General features: G+C 47.0%; 1 protein-coding gene and 1 long non-coding RNA gene across 2 annotated transcripts in view; one reads left to right on the top strand and one right to left on the bottom strand.

Annotated features, from left to right (window-relative positions):
• The window catches only part of PRKCB (protein kinase C beta), a 322,491-nt gene extending 318,746 nt beyond the window's left edge, over window positions 1-3,745 (top strand). The window contains exon 17 of the mRNA XM_032843947.1: window positions 3,089-3,745. Coding sequence (XP_032699838.1) covers window positions 3,089-3,241 — 153 coding nt within the window. The 3' untranslated portion in view covers window positions 3,242-3,745. The remainder of the gene's footprint in view (window positions 1-3,088) is intronic.
• On the bottom strand, window positions 2,507-13,638 carry LOC116858988. Its single transcript, XR_004381057.1, has 3 exons — window positions 13,627-13,638; window positions 13,207-13,209; window positions 2,507-2,639 (listed from the first exon to the last, which is right to left on the bottom strand). It is a non-coding gene; the product is annotated as an uncharacterized LOC116858988 (long non-coding RNA).
• Window positions 13,639-13,995: the final 357 nt, after the last annotated feature.

Below are 13,995 nucleotides of genomic sequence, written 5' to 3'. Positions count from 1 at the left end.
TCACAGGTCTTCATGGTGCCTCTTTTTCTCTGTAGACCACGTAGACCACAGTTTGAGACTGAAGGAGGAAATGTAGCAGTGCCCCCGCCTTGACCCAGATTTCTGGGACAATCCTAGAGTGTAATGGGTGGGGTAGGACAGGAGTTATGTGGTAGGTGGGGTGGGTTTCCTTCTAGAAGGCCAAAGGCACAGTCTCCATGCTCGAACAGACCATAGAATCACCAAGATTTGAGCAGAGATGGATAGTCATAGAGAGGGAATTGGTTTTGCAGCTCAGTTCTGAGTCTTGCATTTTTCTTAGAGTTTTCTCACATGGATTCCTGCAGGCATTACCCTTTCCAGCCCTCAGGAAGAAGCTGTTCTGCCAGCACACTGCCCGCAGCTTGACACTGCCTGGTTCTTCCAGAGGAGACAAGCAGAGATTTTCCGAAAGAACTTAAATTAGGGAAGGAATTTAAATAAAGAAATTAAATAAGAGAACCCAAAGAAACCTAAGCACAGTCCACGTTAGCCATGGCTCATTGTCTGCCAGGATCCAAGAATCCCTCTTGGTATTTCTTAGACTTATCACTGACCTGTTCCTCTTCTAAGAAAGGGTAGGGCCATGGTCCTAATGACCTTAGGGAATCAAGAGGAGGCCGGCGGAATTAATAACCCTCCTTGGTTGAGTGATCTCTGCTCATGTGGCTTCAGATACTAGCCACCCCAAAAAAGAATGATCCCAACAGAGAGGCCTATCCTCTCTCACCTTCTAGAGGTACAATTCAGGGGTATTTCCTAAGGGGAGCTGCCCATAGCACGAAATCCAGAATGGCAGGTTTTATCTGGACTGTGTGACTGTTTGAGGCACAATGGATGAGGAAGAGCTGTGAGAGCTGGGGCTGGTGGTAAGGGAACCTCCACAGATGCCCAAAGGCAGGGAAGGCCAGATGAGGTCAATGTTCCCAGGGGGAGATCTGAAAGGAGGCAACTCCCTGCCTTCTAACCCCAAATCTACCTGGGGCTCACACACAGCCTCGCAGCTCTCAGACCTTGAAGGGGCCTAACATTTCGGTCCCTACTGGGGCTCAAAGTAGAAAGAAGCCGATGTGAGAGAGCCAGAGAGTCAACAGGAACAATTTCATTGCTTTGCTAGAGAGTGGTGGGGTCTCTGGCCCAAGGACAAGTGTATGTTGGAAGAAAAAGCAAGAGGCAAAGAGGCTCATCCTTAGTCGATCTCCATTCTTTGAGTCATTCATTCAGCAAATAGTCACGGACAGCCTGCTGTGTGCCAAGCATTATTCTAGGCCCAGGAAATACAATAGTGAAGAAACAGGTATGGACCCTCCCTGCCTGGAGAGAGGCAACAAATAAGACAATGTCTGATAGTACCGTAGGTGCCACGAAGACAATGAAAAGGATGCTAATGTATGACTTGTAGAGTCCAGGGAGGGATGCATGGGCAATATTAAAGGAAGGGGTGGTGTTTGAGCTTTTCTCTGAATACAGGAGACAACACAGGCTGTGCCTGGGACAGCACAGGACAGGCTGACAGTGGACAGGAGAAGATACAGCAGAATGAACGGGCATGAGATGGCCCACCACCTAGAAAACAGCTCCATCTGCGTCTTGAGCCCACTGCAGTCTGGCAACACTAATCCCCACCCCCACCCCCGCCCCGGACTCCCACACCCCAGCACATGCAACACAATTAAGTGGCAACTCCATAGAGACATTTTACCTATCTCGAGGGAGCAGCCTGAACGACGGAATTCTTGTGGGAGGTACTTGGCAAAGGGGAATGAGCCCAGCGATGAGAAACCCTACCAGTCAGCACCCAGCAGGAGCTAAACCTAAGGCATGAATGGCAATTGGCCGTACTCCAGAAAGTCAGTCAGTACTCACTGAGCCTCCCCTCTTTACAATCTGACCCAGCTCTGGCTTCATTGAGGCCGACCCAGGTGTTCTCCTCAGCCATCCTGTACTAAACCAGCCATCAGACAGTCTCCCCACACACACCCCCCCAATCAAAGGGACTGAGGTTAGCCTTAATTAAGAGCAACGTGGTCAGGTAGAGATCACCACTGCATTGTGCAGCCTTGGGCAAGTCACTGTATCTTCCTGCACCCGTCTTCTCCTATGTCAAACCGTGGCGGGGGGTGGGGGCGGAAAGACAGGACTCCATCTCCTCCTGCCCTCAGGTGGGTGGTGAGGATGGGAAGGAACGAGAGTCTGCAGGACCCTGAGCAGGTGAGAACATCATACAGACGTGAGGTGTTTTTATGAGCCCACACTCTGCCATTCCCTGGAAACGGTTGCCCCAAACTGTAGTTAGCAGCCTGGGACCCCCAACCCGAAACAGAAATGTCAGGCTAACCAGGAGAATAGAATTTTTGTTTTAAGGCTGCCCCTAGAGACCTCACTTTAAGCTTTGGGTTTTGTTTCTTAGAGCCTGTTGACTAGATACATGCTATGCTATAACCATCCTTGGAGACAGCCTGTGGCTGATGAAGACCCAAATTCTAGTCTGTGGGTGGATTTCTTAACATCCCTTCAAAGCCTAGTTGGCACCAGGGGATGTGGGATGGACAGGGATCAGCTCCTTTCGTCAGGCAACGATCTGATGTCCCCACATGCCACTCCCTCCACCTCCTTGGCAACTGAGTGGCTGTGCCGCCGCCGCTCTCCCTTTTAAGGAAAAGGAGCCTCCTCGCCACAGGGGTCGCTGTGGGATGGTTTCCTCCGGGACGCTCTACCCCGTGACTAATTCTATGACATTTTCCACTGGTAAGAAGTAGTTTCCAGTTCAGTTCATCTCAAAGCCAAAGAAAACAGAAACACCCCCAGTCCACTTTATGACAATCCTTCAAGAAATTCAATGTTTCGTTTCCTTTCTTAGGCAATCGCCACCAAGTGTTCTCTCCCGAAGCCAACATTCAACGTGAAGTGAAAGGCAGGGGATAGTATGCACACAGCACCTGCTAAACAGCTCAGCAGGGGGCTCTTTCTGACTTGGCCTGTCAGGTGTCATCGGCTTCCCACTAACTGGCAGGTGTGGGTCGCGCTTCCTTCTTACGCTGTGTTAATGTGTTTGCTTTCCGTTTGGCAGAGAGACAAGCGAGACACCTCCAACTTCGACAAAGAGTTCACCAGACAGCCTGTGGAACTCACGCCTACTGATAAACTCTTCATCATGAACTTGGACCAAAATGAATTTGCTGGCTTCTCCTATACTAACCCAGAGTTTGTCATTAATGTGTAGGCGAATGCGACTCCGTTGTCCACACTGGAGTGTTAGACTTCAGGCCAAGTGTATGTATCAATTCTAGTCTTCCAGGATCCATGGTGCGTCGTATGCAGCCTGGCAGTCAGCGCGTGGAGGGCTTGTCCTCGAGGGCTTTTCTTTGTATGTGTAGCTTGCTAGTTTGTTTTCTACATTTGAAAATGTTTAGTTTAGAGTAAGCGCTTTCTCCAATTAGAAGGAACAATTTTCCAAACTTCCAGAAACTCATCAAAATGAACAGACGATGTCAAACCTACTGTGTCTGATACCAAAATGCTTCGGTATTTGTAATTTTTAAAGTCAGAAGCTGATGTTCCTGGTAAATGTTTTTACAGTTATCCTACCATATCTTCTTTGAATGCTAAGCATGACTGGTATTTTTAAAAATTGTGAGTAAGCTTTGCAGTTACTGTGAACTATTGTCTCTTGGAGGAAATTTTTTGTTTAAGAATTGATATGATTAAACTAAGTTAATATATGCAAGCTCTCTTGTTAACATGTCTGCTTTTAAATAGGCCCTGGTACAAGGGTGGGTTATAAGCTTGAGAGCCACAGGCCGATGCAGCTGATGGACAAGCTTTGTTTTGCACACACACAATCTTATTTCATTGCCAACATTTAAAAAAAAAAATGGGATATTCTATATAAATTCTAGGGTTTTCAGATTCACTTAAAAAAAAAAATCAGCCCTGGCCCTGGTTCCCCTGTGGAAATAATTCAACCAAACTGAGAAATGGCTGTCTCCTTTAAAAGCAAGGTGGACTCAAGCTCTGCCCCAGTCTCCACCGTGCCCTGTTGTATTACACTCTCTATCCATGTACCTGGCTACTATAGATTTGAGGCTGAAACTTCTGCCATTGGAATCACAGACTTAATGACCTCAAAATTTTCTGTGCCCAGAATCAGGGGATCTGTTCAGTAATCCATTCAGCATGGCTCAAGTGTATTAAATCCTCAAGCACGAAGTGCTTACCAAAGGTTTCATTCAATCCACCTGTAACAAAATTCAGCAAGGAAGTTGCTGTCGGTACAAAGAGAACAGTTTTCTTTCTTTCTTTTCAATTGATGTATATATTCTAGAGACAGAGAATGACCTGGAGGGGCAGAGTGAGAGGGAGAGAGAATCCCAAGCAGACTCTCCATGCACAGAGCATGGAGCCTAAAGTAGGGCTCGATCTCACAACCCTGAGATCACAACTTGAGCTGGAACCAAGAGTCAGACGCTTAACAAACTGTGCCACCCAGATGTCCTGAGAGTACACTGTTCTGTGGTCTATGATGATGTCACTATTTGTAAAACCACTTACTTTCTACTGTTTTCTCCTAATTTGACATCTTCCAAAAGGAGAAAAAAAAAAAAAGCATATGCCCTTTTCTCCACAATCGTTCTTGCCCTGGGAGGCCAGAAAAGGGAGAAAATAAAATTTGTCAGCACGATAAGGAGCCCACTGTTGGAGATCAGAGTGGCACCTTAATGAATCACTGGGTGTCAGCCTGATATCTTCTCTGAATGAAATCATGCTTCTATTTTCTTTTTGAAAGATGAACTAATCCAATCTATCGCACATGCCTTCAGAGCCGCTCATGCCAGTGGGTAGCAGAAAAGAGCAAACCTGTCACACCCAGTGTGTTGTGACTCCACAGCCTTTATTCATCTCCTGCCTCCTTGGAAAACGCCCAGTAAATGGAGCATTGGGCAGATGTAGTGAATCCATTGATCCTAGTGCATTTTTTGCAGAATTTTAGAAACCCTGCCAGTTAAAATCGGGGAAAGCCAACTTAAACATAAGGAAGAAACTGTGTGTTCCATGCATTGCATTTAGAAAACAAAAATAAATGTGCTTTCTGTAGACCTTTGATGACGTTTCATTTAAAGATGACAATAGAGAAGAGTTTGCTATTGCTACTTCTGCTTCTTCCCCACGTCATGCTGGCCCCTGTTTTCTCCTTCTGTTGGATATAAGCCCTTTCCTTTCCTATGTGTTGAGCACCTACTTTGAGCCAGGCACAATTCTGGGTGCTGGGGATATAGAGACCCAATCAGATAGCCCAGGACTATCCTTTTTTTTTTTTTTTTCGATTTTATTTATTTGAGTGAGAGAAAGAGCAGGAGCAGGGAGAGAGGCAGAGGGAGAGGGAGAAACAGGCCCTTTGCTGAGCAGGGAGCCCGATGTGGGGCTTGATGTCTGTGTGGGATCATGACCTGAGCTGAAGGCAGACATTTAACTGACTGAGCCACTTAGGTGCCCCCAGCCCAGGACTTTCTATTCATGGGGACAAGAAGATGCAGAAGTCCCAGCTTCTCATCTTGCTAGGATCATGTCCAATGAGAAATGAGTGAGAGCTCCTATGAAAGTCCTGCAGTTTACTCTGATTGGCTCGGCCTGGTCACATGTACACTCCTGAACTCAGCACTATGGCTGGAGTGGAGCAGGGAGCTGGGGGAGGTACTGTGATCGGCCAGATCTAGGTTGTATTAGCTATCCATTTCTGTATAACAAGTTACTCCCCAACTCTGAAGCAACCAGCATGCACTCGATCTCAGTGTCTGCAGGCAAGAAAGCTAGGTGTGGTGCAGCTGGTGTAACCACTCTCATGAGGTTGCTATCAAGCTATTGGCCGGGGCTGCAGCAACATGAAGGATCAACTGGGAGTAGACAGGACTCGCCTCCAAGCTTACTCACTCACACGGTCGTTGGCAGCTCCAGTTCCTCACCGGATAGGCTTCTCCAGAAGACTGTCTGGACATGGCAACTGGCTTCCCCCGCGGCAAATGATTCAGATGTCCAATTTGGAAGCCGTTAATCTCAGAGGCAACATCCTGTCACATTTCTGTTTTCTGTTCTCTAGAAGCAAGTCAATAGGGACATCGGGTGGCTCAGTCAGTTAAGTGTCTGTCTTCAGCTCAGGTCATGATCCCAGTGTCCTGGGATCTTGTCCTGCATCGAGCTCCCTGCTCAGCCGGAGGCCTGTTTTTCCCTCTCCCTCTGCCCCTCTCCCTGCTCATGCTCTCTCTCTCTTTGACAAATAAATAAATATAATCTTAAAAAAAAAAGCAAGTCAATAAATGCAGCCCACACTCAAGGGGAAGGCCTTACCCAAGGTGAGCATCCCCAGAGTTGGGGGCCCCTGGGCGTCCTCTCAGAGACAACTGACCACATGTATCATAAGCTGGACTTCTTGACCCATTGGCAGATTGCCACCCAAACCACATGAACTGAGAATGAGCAAGGGATTGCTCTGAATAAAAATTGGAAGCTGTTCTTGGAACAAGGTGGGTATATGCTCAGGAAGCAAACCATAATGGTGGATTCTCTGCAGATGGGAATTTTGGTCTACCCCAAAGATCCCTCACGTTTAGTAATGTATGAGAGATGAGCCACAAGTGAGTCGTACTTCAGGGAGAGTCAGCTGGCATTGCTCTTTGTTCACAGAGGTCCCCTTGTGTCACTGCCAACCTCAGTACCAAAGGCAAGGACCTGAATTTGACCTTCTAATGAGCTGTGGTCCTTTGCCTTCAGGGACTCAAAATTCACCAAGAAGAGTTTGTGGGAACATACACATGCACAAGTCTACGCCAATTAACTAATACTGAAAAACAAACTACCTAAACTCAGTGTCATTTAAAAATAGCCATTTAGGGGGTGCCTGGGTGGCTTAGTGGGTTAAAGCCTCTGCCTTCGGCTCAGGTCATGATTCCAGGGTTCTGGAATTGAGCCCCGCATCAGGCTCTCTGCTCAGCAGGGAGCCTGCTTCCTCCTCTCTCTCTGCCTGCCTCTCTGCCTACTTGTGATCTCTGCCTGTCAAATAAATAATCTTTAAAAAAAAAAAAAAGAAAAAATAATAGCCATTTAGGGGTGCCTGGGTGGCTCAGTTAAGCAACTATCTTTGGCTCAAGTTATGATCCCGGAGTCCCAGGATCAAGTCCCTCATTGGGCTCCCAGCTCCATGGGGAGTCTGCTTCTCCCTCTGACCTTCTCCCCATCATGCTCTCTTTTACTCGCTGTCTCAAATAAATAAATTAGATTTAAAAAAACCAGCCATTTATTCAGTTCACAGTGGTGGTTTCTCTGGTCTGACCATCCCAGTGTCTCTCTGATGGTCTTGCTTGTATACCTTCAGTCAGCTGAAGGGTCAACTGGTGATGGTCAGATGGTCTAGGATGGTCTCATTCACCTGTGTAGTGTCTGACAGCATCACTGCTATAGAGGAAATTGGTTGTGTCTGCTTGTTTTTGCTCTGCATATTCTCATATGTCCCAGCTAGAACATAGGCTTCTTCGTCTAGTAGTTTTGAGGACTCCAAAGAACAGTAATGGGAAGAAACTACAGTGACAAACACTTTTCAAGCCTCTGTTTATGTCTGGTTCACTGTTTTCCCATAAGCCAAGGTCAAGGGGTGGAGAAAGAGCTTCCACTTTGGGACGGGAGGCACTATAAAAACACAGTACAAAGGTGAATGGACATAGGGATAGAATAATCCATAACCAATTTTGTGTCTACTACCCAGTCCATTAATGGACCTATTCATGAACTTAGGGAGCATCAGAAAAATAAGGTAGATGGGAAAGAAATTGCCAGGAAACTACCTGGGCTTTCCCATGCGCAGGCCACATGGCCCGGCAGAAGTCAGTCTTACCTGCCTCTTAGATCTCAACATACAAAGACCTGGGGGCAGAGCTCGGGCTTGCCCACTGAATGACCAGGGCCAACCTGAGAGCTGGTGGTAAATGCTTTTTAAGTGAATGAGGGCAAAGTTCTGAAATCCTCAGATGTTACTTCTGCCACGGTTCTTTTTCTAACCTCATACACGAGCTGAGATGCTAGAGAAATCACGGAGGAATGCAAAGCAAGGTAAGTGGGCACTAAATCTGGGACACTCAATCCAGCACAATCAATCAACGTCTGGCTCTACAAGCCCTCAAGCCAAATATCACAGGTCCCATATCTTTGCTGGTTTTGATCTGAAATTGCTTTGACCCACGTGGAATCCTGCTGTTCATCACTTCCTAGACATGCAACGCTGACTCCCAGAGTGAATCCTAACTTCCCAAAGCAATCTAAGTTTGAATTCTAGAGGCCTTGCTAGAGGATTGAACCACACTCTCTCCACTATGGATTCTGTCCCATAAATGCAAGTCTCCCTAGCAGAGAACCTCCCCAAATTAGGCCAGATATCAGAGTAAGATTATAATGGTGTTTGGACAAGAGACACAAGAACATTCAATTCTGTTTTCAACCAGTCACTCTCCCCCACAAGGTCCAAGAGGGAAATAAATACCAAAAGGGCAATGCCTAGCAAAGAAAGCATTGATTACTATTTCAAGACTGGACTGCATATCCCAAATCAGTTAGGGATCCTAACGCTAAGGTGAGCTGGATTGTGGGAAGAATTCCTGCAGATCATGTAGGCAGTATTACTCATCTATCATTATTAACAGATAACTTAGCAGCTTAAAACAACACACATTCCTTGGCTCACAGTTTCTGTGGGTTGGGAATCCAGGCACGGTCTAGCTGGGTCCTCTGTTTCAGAGTCCTCATAGACTACAGTCAAGATGCTGGCTGGAGCTGTCATGCTATGGTCTCATCCGACGGTTCAACTAGGGAAGAATCCACTTCTAAGCTCTCTCACGTGGTTGTTGGCAGGTTTGTTTCCTGGGAGCTATTTACCTGAAAGCTTCAATTCCTTGGTGGCTCTTGGCTGGAGGCTGGCCCCAGTTCCCTGCCATGTGCACCTTTCCTAAATGGCAGCATGCTTTATCGAAGCATACAAGCTAAGAGGGCAGCTGAGCAAGAACACCAGTGAGATGGAAGTCACATTCAAGTCACTAGGTCCAACCCGCACTTGAGGAGGAGGGATTATATAGCAGCGTAAACAGGAGAGGCAGACCATATTGAGAGCCCGGTGAGAAGCTTCCTACCACATGGGGGGAAAGGGCTTCCTCCAAGAGACGTAACATAGGGTGGAGTATGGGAGAGAAAAGGGGTCTTAGGCTGTGTCTAATGAATGTGCACAATCTTCTATTAAGATCTTATTTATTTATTTATTTATTTGAGAGAGAGAGAACATGAACAAGGGGAGAGGCAGAAGGAGCAGATTCCACTCAGCAGGGAACCCAATGTGGAGCTCCATCCCAGGACCCCAGGATCATGACCTGACCCGAAGGCAGATGCTTAGTTGACTGAGGTACTCAGGGCACCCCAAATGTGCACAACCTTGATCAACCAGATCAGCCCTCCCCCTTGAGGGGAAGTAGAGAGGGAAGGGGGCACTACAGTCATCCTTTCCCTGACTGAGAGCTTCTGAGCTGGTGTGGGCCGTCAGACCAACACCATTTATCCAAATGGAAATGACCTTCTCCTTGGATCAAAAGACTCAAGCCCCACACAGAGCAGAAATCATCATTTATGTAAGCCCCTGAGATTTAAAAACCCTTAGTCTCAAACTAGAGGAGTGTCCTTGAACCCCTAACACGTAGTCAGGACCAGATTCACATCATTGCCCTCATTAAGTAGCAGAAAGCCAAGAGCAACAATGGGAACTTGAGTTGAGGAGCCCCTGAAGGTAGCTGACCTCAAGACTGCCCTCAGGAATTTCCACTGGGTGTAAGTGGACAGAACCCAGAGGACACCTCGTGGGGGAAGACAGTGAGAAAGGGGAAATACTTAAAAATTATGTTAAGGGAGAGGAAATTCAGACTGAAGAGAGGAGCAAGCAGAAAATGCTCCAGATCCCACCCTCTGTCATCGCCCGACTCAAACCCTGGCTTGAGGGTGATTTTCTCTTCTGCTACAAAGATTAAAACTCTGTCAGTCCATGACTTCAGGGAGAAATTATTAGAGCTGAACATGAATGACTGTCTTTCATCATCCATTCACTAAATCTCTCTTTAGGGCCAATGACTGATCCAGACAGGGAACAAAACATGGCAGCTCTAGGAGGGATTCTTGTTAAATAGTGAGGAACACAACCACAGACGGCAGCATCTACTATGGAAAACAAGAAAGACTGGGAAGGGTGGGATGGTCGGACTGTCGCTGTTTAGCCCAGATGCTCAGGGAAGGCCTCCTTGAGAAGGCTGTAGTTTGAGCTCAGGAACAATGAGCCAGAGCAAAGCACTGCAGGCAGAGGGGACAGCAAAGCCCAGAGCGTAAGGCCTGCCCACCAAAGACCAGCAAGGAGCCAGTGCTGTCAACGAACACTAAGCACCAGGCGAGGTGGTAGAGATGAGGCCAGGGAGGAAGGCAGGGGCCAGATCCAGTAGGCATTTCTAGACCTTGGTGAGAAGCCTGACTTTGTTCTAAGTCCAGTGAGAAACCCTGGACACTGTATTTATTTCCTGTTGTAGCTATAACAAATTATCACAAACTGTGTGGCTTAACATGACACCAATTTTTTGTCCTACAGTTGTGGAGGCCTGAAGTCCAAAAACCAGTCTTACTGGACTAAAACCAAGGTGCCTGAAGAGAAGGTTCCTTTTGGAGGCTCTGAGGGGGAGAGTCTATTTCCTTGCCTTCTTCACCTTCTAGAGGCCACCTACATCTGGCCTTGGCTTGTCACCTTCAAAGCACATCACTCTCATCTCTGTGTGCCTCGCCACATCTCCTTTTCTGTGACTGTCCCCAGTGTGACTCCATTGGGCCCACCTAGATAGATAACCCAGGATAATCATCTTAGCCCACAATCCCTGATACATCCACAGTATCCCTTTAGGCACATGAGGGAACACATTCGCAGGTCTCAGGGATTAGAACAGGGACATCTCTGGAGGGCCTTTCCTCTGTCTCTCCACAGAGACCATCCACAAAAGGGTTGACATCTGAGCTACCTTAGAGAACACGTGTGCAGGAGGAGGAGGAAGAGCAGGAAGACCAATAGAGACCATTGCAATAGGGCAGCAAGAAAGCAGAAGTGTGCTTGTCTGCCTTGACCACCATCATTGAAGAGAGGAAGAACAGAGAGAGGAAAGGTGACTTATGGGGACTGCCCAGCCCAAGTGGTTCTATGAATTTCCAGCAGGGTGCTCTTCCAGCCATCCCAGGATCAGTCTCTTCAGGAACCTGCAAGGGCTGTGTGACTTTTCTGAAGGGAAGAGGCCAAGACTGGAAGGGAGGAGTGGCAGAAATGCCAGGACTTTGGCTTGATGAATTAAGCCTGAGATTTCGAGTCCTAATCCTGGAATTTATAAAAGTCACTTTTTTTTTTTTAGATTTTACTCTTTGGGAAAAGGGTCTTTGGAGAGGTAAGGGCACTGAGGATCTTGAGAGGAAGAGATAACCCCATATTACCAGGGTGGGCCATAATGCCATCACTGGTATCTTTAAGCAAAGGGAGACCACAAAGACACGCACAGAGGAAGTTGGGGTGAAGACGGGGCCAGCAGCTGAAAGAAATAAGGAGCAGATTTTCCCCTCAGGCTTCCAGAGAGAGTGCAGCCCTGCCCACACCTTGATTTTAGACTTCTGACCTCCAGAACTATCTGTTTCTATAGTTTTAAGAGGATGACTCTATTAGGATAAATGTCTATTGTCTTAAGCCATCCAGTTTGTGGTGATTTGCTACACCGGGTATGCACAAGATCATAGCCTACGGTCTGACTCAAATGCTGGTAAATTGGCCAAGCTGGATTCTGGAACCACACCTTCTGATGTGGGGTATTACCAGGCAAGCCCAGGCAGGGAAGAAATCTCACTCCTAATTGTTCCAGGGAACAAGATGGGAAGATAGTAAGAAGGCCGCTCTACCAGCCAGAGGACCCAGGTGACTTCAGTGCCCTGTCCCACTAGCACTGTCCTCACCAGCAGGAACCAGGAGCAAGGACCCCATCTGTGGGTGCAGCCCTCCGCAGGGCCCCTGAAGACAGCTGTTGCTGTGTATGGTTCAGGACCGGCGACAGCAGCTCACCTCCCCCTCGCGATACACCCACCTGGGGCTGGCTCGAACTCCTTTATGTCTGATGCAGCAGAGAGTGGTGGAAAGCTACAGAGAATGGACAAAACTCACAGACCATCTGTTCATCTTCTGTGTTTTGTGAATTTATTTTCAAATGTTAAGCATCTGATAGCAGTTGTCAGGCATTATCTCAAAAGCTACCATTTGGGTAAAGACATCCTCTTAAAAATCCATGAGAATCACTCAGAGATCAGTGATTCTCCATGGTTTGGAAGGAAGGGTGAGTCGTATTTTGAAAAAAACATCTTCAAATATTATTACATAATTTTATAACCAGAAAGGGGAAATAAGATGTCTTGTTTCTATAATACAGATTTCAGGAAGAAAAGCTTGACCAAATCTTGCTGAAAAGACTGTAGAAAACAGGAATTTCTCAATCGAGAATCACAGGCTCTGGGATGGGTGCTTATGGATATTTCCTGGCCATGGTGGGATTTTTATGTTTATCAAAAAGAAACACAGGTTAAAAAAAAAAAAGGTGGGTGACACCTTTGACCCTCAGTCCATTTGGAAGGGGAGTACAGCCATCTAGGAAGGGGTGTGTCTGTGACTGTCAAGAATGAGCAGAATGGACCAGCTCCTGAGGATGGCCTTGGTCCTCTGTGCCCTGCAGCTCAGGGCTGAGCTGGGAGGCACTAGGGTGGGAGGTCACTCTCACTTCCAAGTGCAACTGCTTCTGGTGGGAGCTTCTATTCTGAGTAGGACTGTCCTTGGGTATCAGAGATGAGTCTGGAGACACTGAGGACAATGGGGAAATAGGGCAGTTAATTCCCTACATTATGACCCTAGACATCCACAACTATGTCCTCTTGGCCAATGTGACCCTGAAAGCTGAATATCAACCCTCTGGATCACATTCCCATCTCATTGATACAACTGCAGAAAACTTCACCTTGGTTAGAAGGAAGGTGTTACTCTAGAGAATGGTGCAACTGGTGAGAACCCAGACTCTGAAGCTAGAGTGTTCAACTCCCAGGTCTGCTACTAACCAGCTCATAACCTTGGGAAATTACTTAGCCATGCCCTCCCACTCTTCAGATGAGAGGGACAGGGGTGCCCGGGTGGCTCAGTGGGTTAAGCCTCTGCCTTTAGCTCAGGTCATGATCTCGGGGTCCTGGGATCGAGTTCCGCATCGGGCTCTCTGCTCAGCAGGGAACCTGCTTCCTCCTCTCTCTCTCTCTCTCTGCCTGCCTCTCTGCCTACTTGTGATCTCTGTCAAATAAATAAAATCTTAAAATTAAAAAAAAAAAAGATGAGAGGGACAATACTAATATTTCTCCCTTAGTATTGTTATGGAGATCGAATGAGACAGTGTCTGGAATATGGTATGTTTTGTGTATGTAGTAGCTATTATTTGCATTATTACAGGAGCCAGGCTAGTGCCTGAAACATTACAGGAGTGGAAAAACCTGAGTGCTGTGAGCCAAGAATTCTTGTCCCATCTAACATGAGTAGCCCCTGCGGCATCCTCTCCCAGAGACAACCTGCAAGAAGGCAGTCCAACAGGACCATATCTTCCCCTTCCTCAAGAAAAGCTGGAAATCTGGATTTTTACATAAAACATCCTGATTTTAAAATATGGGCCACTAATTCTAATTTTTTGAAACTCTAGGCTATGCAAATAAAATATGTCCGTTTGAAATGTATTTCAAGCAGGCCGGCAAGCTTGAAACCTCTAAGGTGTAAGATCAATGAGCACACTTTGTCAGCCCTTTTGGGAGAATTCTAAGGGTATCTGAGGGGCCTTCCATTTGCAGAGTCTATTAACTGGATATTCT

The sequence above is a fragment of the Lontra canadensis genome, unplaced genomic scaffold, assembly GCF_010015895.1.
Source record: "Lontra canadensis isolate GAN:19392208 unplaced genomic scaffold, GSC_riverotter_1.0 scaffold146, whole genome shotgun sequence".
Taxonomy (NCBI): Eukaryota; Metazoa; Chordata; class Mammalia; order Carnivora; family Mustelidae; genus Lontra; species Lontra canadensis.
This window is presented reverse-complemented; position numbering and strand designations above follow the sequence as displayed.